The sequence below is a fragment of the Anomalospiza imberbis genome, chromosome 28 (assembly GCF_031753505.1).
Source record: "Anomalospiza imberbis isolate Cuckoo-Finch-1a 21T00152 chromosome 28, ASM3175350v1, whole genome shotgun sequence".
NCBI classification, from domain to species: Eukaryota; Metazoa; Chordata; class Aves; order Passeriformes; family Viduidae; genus Anomalospiza; species Anomalospiza imberbis.
Window position 1 is genome coordinate 88,936 of NC_089708.1, and position 13,655 is coordinate 102,590.

The following is a 13,655-nucleotide window of genomic DNA, read 5'->3' on the forward strand; positions in this document are numbered from 1 at the left end:
ACCGGAGAAGAATTTTTCTTTCAAAGTACTTTAATACTAAACACATTAATATAATAATAGCCAGATTTACTATCCATTTAGCATCAATAACTCTTAAATCCTTACTATAGCATATAACTTTGTAGATTTAGTGCAAACATGTGCAGACGGCATAGGTTTGTTTGGTGGGAATACATGCACAGTCATCTTAACCATTGTTTTTTTAAAATTCTGTTGTGATTAGATTAGTCATTAAATAAATTTTGTGGTACTGCATCACCATTAATAAGACTATGGAGTCAGAGACAGATCCATTAGATCTGTTGTTTTACATCTTTTTAATTTGTGCTCTTCTGAATGTTTTCTGATGGAGATGCAGTGGAAGCCCCCTTTAGAGATTCCACTCACACATGTTCTTTTAAAAAATAAATCAGTGATTTTTAACCATCTTTTTCAGATTAGAAATAGTCCTTTAAGTGCCCAGGGATCAAAAATGGTACTTGAAAGCCACTGTTTTAACTCACACCCATTTTATACTACAGTGATAAATTTCTGGTTCACCTACTTTATAAATAGTTGTCATTTAGTGCTTTCTGCTCCCTTGTCTCATTTTTGTCACTTTTTTTTCCCCCTGAACTTCTGCAAATTAGTCAGAACCCCTGAAGTAATAAAGTAGTAGCCATACTATTTTAGGGTATTGCTGCTCCTGACATCACACAGTATCTGTTGACTGCTTTTGCCTTCCGTGCAGCCACCTCTGCATATAGCTATTAAAACTGGCTTTTAGAGAAAATACAGTGTGCTGTCAGTTACCTAAATATCTTCATCATAAACAGCTGGCTTTTTATTTTAATAAAAAATTGGGCTGGGTGAGAGGGACAGTGCTGTCTTAATGGCAATTCAAAAATATAGTGTTGCAGCAATTAACAAATGGTTCAGATTTATACTATTTTAATCATAACTGTGAGGTAGAAATGTTTATAAGTCTTAGAAAAATTTTTGGAGGTTTTCCCATCACTACAGAAACCTGCTTGTGATTTTTTTTCTTTTCTTTTTATAACTTTCTGACTAGTGGCCAGATTTTTCTGCTGAGAACTTCATGTCTAGCTGAGGCAATGCACAGAAAGTGTTTTAAGATTTCCCTGAAATGCAACATTGCAGTTTCTTAAATGGGTGTCTGATGAAAATTTGGGTAGGTTCTGATTTCTGTCAGGACAGCAGTGAGAATGGATAGCATAAAGTGGTGATTTGAGGCCAGTTTTTAGTAAGGGTTAGGCATTCTGGAAGACAGGAGGTGTTCTGTGGTGTCAAAAGTAAGATTTGTTTGTCTTTAGTCTACCAAATCTGTGCACTTTGTGTAGTGTTGTGTAGGCGAGGATGAAGCTTGGTAATGGCTGAGCTGTATTATTTTGCTTTTCCTAGTTCTACTTGTAAGTTTTACTGTGAATATGGGAAATCTAATCCTCTGTAGTAGATATGAAATGTGGAAGACAGGGAAGAGAAATAGTAATGGGTTTTCTAAGAGGTGGGTTTTGTTTCTAAGGGTTGAAGTGTTAATGCTTTAATGAATACTATGAAAATAGCTTGACCTTGATCCTGTACAACAATAGGCTGGCTGACTGTGGCAGACCTTTTCTTTATGCACATTCCAAATACTTATTTTTGGACGACTTAAGGAATTACTGATTTTTAAATTCAGTACTCATTTTTTTAATTACCAGAATTTTTTCAGAATGCTTCTCATTGGAGGGAGGTATTTAAAGGAAATGACTGTCTGAGCAAAGGGCAAGGGTAACTCAGCTTTTTACAGTTGTATAAAATGTCACTGACTGTCCTAAGTGACAGGTTCAAACCAAAATTAATTCAGGGAATGCCTTATACTATTCAGTAAGTTCTCAGTAAGCGATCACATTCCTTTCTGGCTATATAAGCTCTGAACCTATTTGAGTGTTTGGAAAGTCACTGAAATGCAGATCTTGCTTCATCAAATAAAAGATGAAAGAGAAATTCAGCTTCCTGTTAATGATTTCTTCAATTAAAAAAATTACTAGCCAAATCCAGGCATCTGTGTATTTCTATTGGCGTTAAAAAGCATAAGGCTATGAAAAATGTGAAAATGCTTCCTTTCTTAAGCAGATGCACAGATCTAAATGGAAACATGCTTTTATTGCAACTTCATATGTTCCTGTACGCTGCAACACGTTCATTTGTGAACATATTTTATAAATAAAATTCGTCTTTTCAGGACTTTATTACATAGCTTAGAGCTTAATTTGAATTGTGTATTAAAAGCTCAGAGTTTTGAACATGGAAAATCTTTAAAACATTGATGTTCTTAGAAAATGTAATGTGCAACATGCTGCTGATGAGCAGACATTGATCCTTCTAAACTAGTATTTCTAAGCTAATAAATAAATTCTAATAAATTTCTGAGCTAATACTGAAGTTGTTAAACATGTTGGGCATGCTTGGGAAGGCTTCCATGAATGCTTAGGTCAAACAAAAATGTTTGAACAGTGTCTTTCAATTTGTATTTTCAGGTAACCCACCCTTGAAGCCGTTATCTATGCTGAGGAATAGTGAAGCAAAAGATTCTTCACTCGAGCCAGATACTTCCACACCTATGAAAAAGAAGAAGGGATGGCCAAAAGGGAAAAGCCGAAAACCAGTCCACTGGAAGAAAAGACCTGGTCGAAAACCAGGTTTTAAACTGAACCGGGAAGAGGTGCCACTATCAGTTCAGGATGAAATAGTTGATGAAGTCATAGCTAATTCAAAACCAGGGCGTAAGGCCAAAATTTCAGGTAAAGAAGAAGGTGTTGAGCAGAAGGACCTGCCTCTCACTGAGGAAAGGAAAGAGGAAGATGTAAATATGGAAGCAGAAGAGGTAGGAGAGGGAGAAGAGGAAGATATAGCCAGCAGTGAAGTAAGAGCAGTTTCTCCTGTGGACAGCAATAGCAGTCCAGTGCCTGAAATAAAAGAACCTGAGATAGAAGAGGAAGTAGAGGAGAAGCCACGGATTTTAGAAGAGCAGAGGCAATCAGAAGAAGAGCAGCAAGAATTAGATGAACCTGAACATGACCATGAGGAAGAAGAGGAAGTTGCAGTAGTGACAAATCAAAACGAAGATCATGATGCTGATGATGAAGATGATAGTCATCCAGAGTCTTTGAAGAAAAAAGAATTGGAGGAACAGCCTGTTAAAGAAGGGGTGAAGGAGGAGCCTCAGGTGCAAGAATGTTTTTTAGAAACAAGCATACCAAGCAGTAGAGAAGATGCAAAAGAAAAAGATGAAGCAGAGGCAGATTCTGAGGAAGAGCAGGCTTCCAATGAGACATCAGTGGGCTCAGAGCATGTCCCTGGGTCTGAAGATGATCACGAAGAAGAGCAAAGTAATAAAGAGAGGTTAATTGAATTAAAGGAAGAGGAGGAGATTCCTCATAGTGAACTAGATCTTGAAACCGTTCAAGCAGTCCAGTCCTTGACACAGGAGGAAAGCAATGAGCATGACGTAGCTTACCAGGACTGTGAAGAAACTCTTGCAGCTTGTCAGACTTTGCAGAGTTATACCCAGACTGAGGAGGATCCTCAGATATCAATGGTTGAAGATTGCCAGGCCTCAGAACACAACAGTCCAATATCCTCTGTTCAGTCCCACCCCAGCCAGTCTGTGCGTTCTGTCAGCAGCCCAAATGTGCCTGCTCTGGAGAGCAGTTACACACAGATAAGTCCTGAACAAGGATCCCTGTCCGCACCCTCTATGCAGAACATGGAGACCAGCCCCATGATGGATGTGCCTTCAGTATCTGACCACTCTCAGCAGGTCGTGGATAGTGGCTTCAGTGACCTTGGCAGCATTGAGAGCACTACAGAGAATTACGAAAACCCCAGCAGCTATGACTCCACTATGGGAGGTAGCATTTGTGGAAATAACTCTTCCCAGAGCAGCTGTTCATATGGAGGACTGTCTTCTTCTAGCAGCCTCACTCAGAACAGTTGTGTTGTCACTCAGCAAATGGCAAACATTGGCAGCAGTTGCAGCATGATGCAGCAAAACAGTGTCCAGCCTGCAGCAAACTGTAATATCAAGTCACCTCAGAGCTGTGTCGTAGAAAGGCCCCCAAGTAACCAGCAACCAACAACACAGCCGCAACAGCAGCAGCCTCAGTCCCAGCAGCCACAGCCCCCACCTCCACCCCAGCAGCAACCTCCATTATCTCAGTGTAGCATGAACAACAGCTTCACCCCAGCACCTATGATCATGGAAATACCTGAATCGGGCAGCACTGGTAACATAAGTATCTATGAGAGGATTCCAGGGGATTTTGGTGCTGGGAGCTATTCACAACCATCAGCCACATTCAGTTTAGCCAAGTTGCAGCAGCTGACAAACACCATTATGGACCCTCATGCCATGCCTTATAGCCATTCTCCTGCTGTGACTTCCTATGCAACCAGCGTTTCTCTTTCCAACACAGGGCTGGCTCAGCTGGCTCCTTCTCACCCCCTGGCTGGCACCCCACAAGCACAAGCCACTATGACACCCCCACCAAACCTGGCATCCACCACCATGAACCTCACATCACCTCTGCTCCAGTGTAATATGTCTGCTACCAATATTGGTATTCCCCATACCCAGAGGCTGCAGGGGCAGATGCCAGTCAAGGGGCACATTTCCATCCGCTCCAAATCAGCTCCCCTGCCCTCAGCAAGCGCACACCAGCAGCAGCTGTACGGCCGCAGCCCCCCCGCTGTCGCCATGCAGGCTGGGCCTCGGACCTTGGCTGTGCAGCGGGGCATGAACATGGGAGTCAACCTGATGCCAACCACCCCGTACAACGTGAACTCCATGAACATGAACTTGAATGCCATGAACAGCTACAGAATGACACAGCCCATGATGAACAGCAGTTACCATAGTAATCCTGCCTACATGAATCAGACAGCACAGTATCCTATGCAGATGCAGATGGGAATGATGGGGAGCCAGGCCTATACCCAGCAGCCTATGCAGCCAAATCCTCATGGAAACATGATGTACACTGGCCCCTCCCATCACAGCTACATGAATGCTGCTGGGGTGCCCAAGCAGTCTCTTAATGGACCATACATGAGAAGATGAGCAAGATCAACTTGCATCCTAAAAACTGAAATAAATAGAAATAAAGGAACCTTTTATACTGACGAACCAGAGAAAATGGACCTTTTTCCAGTTAAAATATTGCTGTAGATTTAGAGGGATTTTCTTTGGTTTATTTTATTTTTTAGGAAGCCTGGTCTTTATTTTTTTGATTTTTTTGTTTGTTTGTTTTTCTTTTCTTCACAATCGTCAAACATTTTACAGCTAAAATCACTTACGGATGTTTTTTAGAGGGGAAACATGCACAAAATCTTCTCATAATTTAAAAAGAGCCTTACTTTGCTGACAAAGTGGACAGACTATGTGTAACGTGAAATCATCTTCCTAAATTTTTTTTCAATATATGTCCTTTTCCCTCCCCTGTGCCCCTCTGTATGCAGTTTCTAGTGCTGCAGCTATGTAAAATGTTTGACATCTCAAAGAATAACAACCCTTCCCTCTAAACCCCACCTAACATTTCCTACTTCTAGCAGGAGGCACTTATTGGGAGATTTGGAAGGGGACACAGAGGATAAAGGAAAACTTTATTTCTGCAAGTCAGGAAAAAGCTTTAATTTTCCTTGACTCCCTCACCCTCAGTAAAATTTGGAGTTAAGTGTAAACAATAAACCATTCACATTGGTGTTTTTGTAGATGACTTAATTGAAATTGTATGTTTTATGCTGAAAATATAATGTAACTTTAAAATGATCCCATTCACCACCCAGACATGCACGTGAGCACACATGTGCATGCTTGCACACATGTTCTGTCACTGAACTGCTGGAAGCATCTCAAGAGAGAACTTGTTCTGTATCCCTTCGGCAGTCGTGAAGAGGACAGGGTGGGTAATGGTCTGTTAGGACAAGAAAATGGTTACAGGCTCTTCTGGTGACCTGCGAGTCAGACACAGCTCTGAGATCCCAGACTGCTTTAGTACATACTTGGAAATGCTGAGGGTTTTGGTTCTGAGCCTTTTGAGTCAGACTGATCTCAGAAGCAGCTGTTTCCAGTTAATCTCTTGGCTTGGGAAATGCTGGAAGAAAAAGTGTGCATTTGGTGACTGGGATGAGAATGCTGTAGTGTCCTTGTCACTCTTCTGTTCCTGGTCTGGGGTAGGAGGTTGCTGAATGTGCTGCTTTCTGGGGGTCAGTGATGTTTTTCCTGATTCCCTTACTGTGTTTGATACCCATTTTGTAGAAATAGCCACACGTTTGATCTAGTGTGGGAAAAGAAGGGAATCGGCCTCTTTTTCAGCAGTGAAACCGTCCCAACACCATAGCAGGATCTAGACGGAAGGATTTTGCTGTTTATTACCGCAAAATCCAATTTACATTAATTTTGGCTACACTGCTGGCATGTCTCCCAATGCAAAAAGGGACAACCCTTTAATGTAAAGTTCTTTTTTTTATTGTATGTGAAGTAGAAATGCAGACACATTAATAAGACTAATTCCTTTTGTTTTTAAACCAAAAGAATCTAAAAGTTGGGGTTTCTTCAGATGCACTAAAATGGACTTTCCTCCAGTAACTGTTAACCATAAAAGGCAGAATTCAATGGACTTCCACTTTATATTTCTGTTTACTTTTGAGCATGTACAAGGCTATGTAGGACCCCATTTCTCTGTATATACTATTCCAGTTCCAAATAACCCGTGTAGAAAGCGCACTGTGCTGCCCTCTCTTCTTAGATCTTCAGCTGTGTTGCTGCTTCCTGGGGGTGGGGGTGGGTCTGAGACAGGAGGAGAAGCTGTTGGAACGAGGGCCATGAATTTAGTTTGTTTGCCTTTATGTTTGGTTTGGTTTTGTATGGGTTTTTTTATCAATTGGGCAGCTCCCTTTTCCACAAACCTTTGTGACTGTAGAACTATTGTAGAAAAAAAAAAGTTCTTTTCTATATATAAAAAGAAATTATCCAACGCAGTAATATTGGTACCTACCATTTTTTCACTTCTGTTTAAAAAAAAATGTATTTTTAGCAAGATAACTTGGGTAATCTTCTAAAAGAAATTAAAAAAAAACTCACTGTTAGTGACTTCGATGCCTTTTAAAAATAAGAGCTTTTTCATTTCATTCCATCTTTAAAATTTTTTATCTTTGTTGTAGAATATTAAAAACTATTTTAAGAAAGATAAAATTCTCTTTAAAGAGATCTCTAGAGTGTGTGAATAGGAGCTCCAGATGCCTCTAAAAGCCGCATGTACAAATGAAGCTGAGTCTATTCCTGTCTGTTTATATTTGCTTTTCCTGTTTTGTAACCTCTTTGTACTTTGTTCATGGTGACTTGTAAGCTAAGGGGAAGGGGGTGCCTAGATGCCTTTGTAATTCTCCATGTCATACGCTCCTGGCTGGATGGTCTCCCTTCCTCTCCTTGTATGTAATATCACTTTTTTTTCCCCTTTCTAGCAAGTACTTTCAAAAGAACTCTGTACATTTTAACATAAAAAAATAAATTATGTTGAGCCATTTTGGATGTCAGTTGTGCGTGTAAATTTTTTTTCTTCCATTTGAGTGGTGAATGCTGTCCCTGATACTAGGTCCTGGGAGTATGATTCCCTGTGGGCTTTTTCACCTGAAAGAGAACTCACTTATGAGATCTCTTGATCACATTAATTTTTATCTAGAATTTCCATCTAGAGAAAAATTAAGAAGAACAAACTTGAAGCTTTTCCAGAAATCACCACCTTCAAATTCCTCTCTGCCAAGGCTGACCAAAACCAAGTGTGGTCCTGGTTTTTATCAACTTCAGTTTGTAATTTTGACTTGCATCCTTTAAAACTGGCAGTGTGGGCTTGAAGTTTCCTCCATCCCCTTCAGCTGCTCTTTCATCTGTAATGAGAAGCTCGAATAGGAGGAGAACAATACATTTTACCCAGCAAGGCTTGCTCTGCAGCTTTAAGGCACAACTGGATCATTGGGATGCCATCCTGCTATGTTGCTGCACATTCTCCACAAGCTCAGAGCTGTGACAACGCTAGAGGGAAGCACAGTTCCAGCATGTGTGTGATTGATGCTTGAGTTTCCTAGTGACAAGCATGGTAAGTCTCAGCAAAGAACCGCTGCCTTGACCTCCTGTGGTCCAAGGGCTGGCCTGAGCCATATAAAGACTCGGTGGCTACAAGAACCTTCCACAGGCTTTTCCACAGATGTGCTGTCACAAGGTTGTCTTCAAGAAGGCAAGCTGTTTATAAAAAGCATTATTTGATCAAAAAGGCTAAATTGTTAACTGGTTGTTAATTAAAAGTAACAACAAAAAACCCAGCCTCAGTTTGTGTGGGCTAACTTGATGACAACCACACTTGGGAGCCATGAACAAGGTGACCTCTTTTTTAGAATCTTGACCAACAAACTATCAAATCCTACCATTAAAGAAGGGTTTGGTTTGGTTTGGTTTGGTTTGGTTTGGTTTGGGAGAGTTGCCAAGCCAAAACAGGTTTGAAATCTGGCTGTTTTGAAGAACAACAACCTTTGGTACCACAGAGCACGGTGTGAAGAGCTGCTCCTGTAGGTTCTGCAGTGCTACAGCCAGGTATGGACATGGGGAGAGTTGCTCTCTTCAACACTGTCAGGTTTGCTCTAGTTGACAGGTGAACCAAAATGTCTGCTTCCAGCTCTCAATATGCAGGGAAGAGTTTGAATGCAGCCTACAGCAACAAACTACTGCCTGGGAGACTAGAGTTGTGGTTCTTGAAAGAAACTAACTGAAAAGAGAATGATCTTAAAGGGTTACAGCAGTTCTGAAAGTTCATCAATGAGATAATTCAGAAAAAGCTAAAAAGAACTGAACAATCTTAATTAGCTCAGGGAAAGAGCTCCTTGCTGAGATAAGATCTCTGCAAGTAATAGAGGAATGCAGATTGACAGAGGCAGACCAGGTTTACAGCAGCTGAGGTGAGGCCTGCAGCATCTTTTATCATCACAGCTTGTCAGCCAGAATAATTTCCCTAAGAATAGATGCCTGAAGTTGAGCTTTGAATATAAAATTATTTTGCCCCAAATACAGAGAATTTCAGCAACTTCACCAAACACTGATTTCTCACCTGGAGCAAGGCAGGACTCCAACTACATGCTTCATCTCCTGAAACAGGTGCAGTACCTTGCAGAGAGAGTCAGGAATTTGTTTCCATGTTTCCTTCCTTATGGGAGGTTCTATTCTGTTGGACAGCTCTGTATGTGAAGCTGGCACATAATGACCTTGTTCATTTTGGGTCATAATTTTCCTAAGGGTTTCTCTGTCAGTATTTGTTTGTTCTCTCTTGGCAAATACTTTGCCCCATGAACTCCAGATAGGGACTGTTGTCACTATGTCAGTATGTTTGTCATTTGTGTCACATAGTAGAATCCCAGTGTGTGATTGAGTTATCACAGTAAAAAAAAAATCTGTTTTCAAGGAAAAAGTGATAAATATGGTGCTGTGTGACAAATAATTTAATTATTGAAAATTTTCTACTAACATGTTGGCTAATATAGGCACATGGTACCATTCAACTAAAGGAGGAAGTCTGTTTACTGAAACTGTCATCCTCTGTTTCCCTATTTTACACAATAGGAACAAGCACCAACAAGAGATCATCTGCAATTCCAGATACTTCCCAAACAACTTCTCCAAAGAAGATAAAAGTTGGACCAAAAAAATACGTGGTAAGTTAATGAAATTACTAAGTCCATTTTCTACTTTTCCCGTCCTGCATCCTGCATGAATGTTGAAGACAATGAGCTTTTTTTTTTTTTTAATGTGCAGCAGATCTCTAGGGTCCCTTTTTTACCAACCAAACACCAACAGCACACAGAACCTTGGTACCAGTCATAGGCCAAATGCTTCCTAAGTGTATGCCCCTGCTCAGGACAATCTTACATGTATGGGCACAGGTACCTACTTCCAGTTAACTTGACTTTTAAATCAAATGCTGTCAATATTCAAGACAGATGTTTGAAAAACAGCTACCACTGAGGCCAAAGACCATTCATTTGGCATGCTGCTTCCCCACATCAGAGAGCTAAGCATCAATTCAAATCCTAGCAGCTAGGGAGGTACCGAGACAACAGCTCTGAACACATAATTTGGTAGGGATGAAATTCTCTCTGGTTTCTTGGGTGAAAGGTAAAAGGGTGTCACATAGGAAGAACTGAATTGTTACTGGTCACCAGATTTCCTGGATCAGGGCTTCAGTCAGTCCCACTGGGAGGAGCTATTCTCCAGGGGAGCAGGTTCAACTTGCTGTGTGTTCCCTTCCGATAAAAATCTTCTGCAGTCTGAAATAGGCAAGACTACAGTTACTTTAAGAGTGTCCTTGTCCTCCTTTGCATTGTGTTAGTGAGCATGCTCTTGAGACCAAAGCAAACCACAGAAGCTGGTCTGCAGAAAGTGATCAGAACTGCCTGAGTATATACAGCAAGGGGTCAGCAGGTGATGGCTGAAAGGCTGGGGACAAAGGAAAGTACTGGAAAAAACAGTATCTTTAGAGGCCATTGCAGACACCCTTGATCATCTCTCTGTCTTTCCAGCTGTGCGACAGGCACTTTGATCTGTTTGGAAACCTGACTGCTGTCCACAAGAACCTTCATCACGGATTCTGCACAGGGCTCAGGAAGGCCAAGCAGGAAATGTTGGTGGAGAAGGAAGATAGAAAAGGGAATTGTAATGCTATAGGGTAGCACTGACTGGAAGCTCTGACAGCTTATGTACAACTGGACATAACTGTTTTTTAGTCAGGGTCTGAAGAATACAATATTGCTCTAGGTAAAGTGATAAGGAAAATTAGTTTTAACAGGGAAACATTTCTAGCACTAGAAAAGTGCAAGTATCTCTCAGCTGCACTGGTAAAAGCTATTCATCTGCTCAAGTGCACCTTCCTTTTCTGGGGATGGCAGATGATGCTTTTGTTGTCTTCCAGGCTATACCTGAATTGCATTAGATCAGTAATCCCTCTGATTTACAGATGGAGTCTGAACCTGGGACTATCTGAAGTCTTGCTAGCCAATTCTCTGTTCTGCTTTGTGGCAAGGCAGGGACTTAGTGGTATTTTGCAATTCATGTGTCTAGTGGTCTTCCAAGTCATGGTTAATGCACCGGGCCACAGGGACAGGGGTTTAGGATCAATGCTATGGCCAGGAACAGTATTTTGAAAGTTCCCTGCATCTCATCTTCCCTTCAGCCCCCCTTTCCAGCATTATGATGAACCTGTGCTTTAAGGGCCTCTAGAGAAGGAGTCTCAGCCCAAACCATAGAATCAGAATCGCTTGGATTCGAAGGGACCTTAAACATCATGCTATTCCACCACCCTGCTGTATACAGGGACATCTTTCACTCAGATGGGTTGCTCTGAGTTCCATCCAGTCTGGCCTTGAACACTTCCATGGGTGGGGCAAACAGAAATTCTCTGGGCAACCCATGACAGTGCCTCACCACCTTCACAGGAAAGAATTTTATTCTCATATGTGAACTAGACCTATTCTCTGTCAGTGTGAAGTCATTCTCCCTTGTCCTGTCACTATATTATCTTGTAAAACATCCTTCTCCATCTTTCTTGTGGGCTCCCTTCAGGTACTGGAAGGCTGCAATTGAGTCACTCCTAAGCCTTCTCTTTTCCAGGCTGAACAAACATAGTTCTCTGAGTCTTTCCTTGTAGTTCCATCATGTTCAGTAGTCTGTGATGGGCCTATCCTTCATAAATTTATCTACCTCATGCATTTCACAGCATTCCATAGGAGTGGATTCCACATTTCATTAGTATGTTGAGTAGAAAGATTATGGAGGGTTGGAGGTTTTTTTTTTTTTTTTTTTTTTTTTTTTTTTTTTTTTTGTGTTTGGTTTTTTTTTTTTTTTTTTTTTTTGTTATTTTAAATATGCAGTCTCTGATTCTCTTTTGTGCATAAAACAATGATTTTATTTTTCACTTTTTGTGTTCTCTGTATCAGTCACAATTTTCTGTGCTCCGTTATCGCCTTTCTTTCAGTCTAGAGTTTCTCTACTATCATGTGCAGTCCCTTCATGTATCACAGAATTGCAGAATGAGTGAGTTTGGAGGAACGTCTGGCAGTCATTTGCTCCAACCCCTGCTCCAGTGGGGTCACCTAAAGCAAAGGGCATAGAATCCTAATGCAATTCTGTGGTGATACAGAGCTGCCTCCTGAACTGTCTGCCTGCTAGTACATGGGAGATTCCTTCAAGCCTCACTATATGCAGTTTGTGCTTCTTTGTAGAATCATTAGAGTATTTTCATTAATTTTGTTCGAATGAATGCCTCATTGTGCATTAAACAGAATTGCAGCCAAGCATCCAAGTACACCTGTCTGGAGGCTTTATCAGGTATAAGCCTGCAGGCAAAGTAGAAGAACATTAGGCTAGATATGCCTAAGCATATCCAGATTCCAAGAAGGGCCACTTAACTAGCTAAAGAGCCTGCACTTGCAGAATAGCCTGCCAATGGCATGAGGCTTTCTTTGATTTGGCAGCTAGGTACACTCATGTTAATGGGATTTGCACCTCCTCTGAAAAGTGTCTCCTTTATGGTCACTCAAAGCACTTGCAAAACTGAGTTCTTCTGAGCTCTACAGTTCTGAGCTGTGCTGTTAACTTGGGGCAGTATATTCCAGGCTGATTTTGTGAGTAAATTCTTTCTTAGATAGCTTTAAAACTCTACCCTCTGAGTTCATTAAGTGTCCCTATTCTTTAATGCAGCTGCTTTTTATTCTGGCCCTTTGTTTGGAGCATCTGGTAACATGGCATAAGGCTGCCTGGAACAGGAAAAGAGGAAGAGATAACTGAAGTCTCACACATTGCCCTTCACATGCTTCTCACTGTTCAGAAAAAGAAAGAACGCAGTGCCTGATGCATAAGCCAGCAAATAGGTTAGCGGGTTAAAAGCAGCAGTGACAAAATAAAAAACTTTCCAGGAGACTCCTAGGCTCAACAAAGTGGTTGAAGTGCCCAGAGGTGGTGGGCTCTGCTCCTTGTTCCCAGAGCAAACCTAGGAATTTTGCTTTTAAGCAGCTGAGACATCTCAACTGCATGCCCACAGTGTCCTCCGAAGCTGTGAGCATCAAAGCCTGGCTAGCTTCAGCATCATCTTCATCAGTTCCTAGTTATTTGCCTGCTCCTGCCCTGTGCGCACTCTGCTCTGGCTTCTGAGGAGTTAAGAGGCGGGATGTGTATGTAGGAGGAGGCCGTGTCCTGCCGCAGACAGGCGGAGGGAGGGTGCTCCTGCTGCCTGCTGCCGTGCGGCGCTGTCTGCAACGCGCTTTCTTGACATCGGGGAAAAAAGGAATGCTTTTACCAAAGCCTGGCGTGCAGCACAGCCATCCCTTGGGTGTCAATGTGCAGGCCCTGGCACGGAGTGGGCCTGGATTCTGAAGTCTGACCCTGCTTAAACCTTGGAACCTAGAAGGCGGGACTCGAGCCTTGCTGGGTCACGCACGGAGCTCAGCGCGGCTCCTGGCTCTGAGCAGTTGATGCCCGGACTGCTTCAGTGCGTCTGGTGGGAAACGAGGCTGTTGCACATAGCAGAACCTGGTGTCATTCCTGAGTTCCCTGTTTTGAAAAATTAGGAAATTCCACA

The 13,655-nt window shown here is 41.8% G+C and overlaps 1 protein-coding gene across 1 annotated transcript in view; it reads left to right on the forward strand.

Moving 5' to 3' along the window:
* KAT6A (lysine acetyltransferase 6A) overlaps positions 1-5,163 on the forward strand; it is a 32,117-nt gene extending 26,954 nt beyond the window's left edge. Inside the window, exon 16 of the mRNA XM_068174562.1 lies at positions 2,520-5,163. Within this exon, the coding sequence (XP_068030663.1) occupies positions 2,520-5,101 (2,582 nt within the window). The 3' untranslated portion in view covers positions 5,102-5,163. The remainder of the gene's footprint in view (positions 1-2,519) is intronic.
* Positions 5,164-13,655: the final 8,492 nt, after the last annotated feature.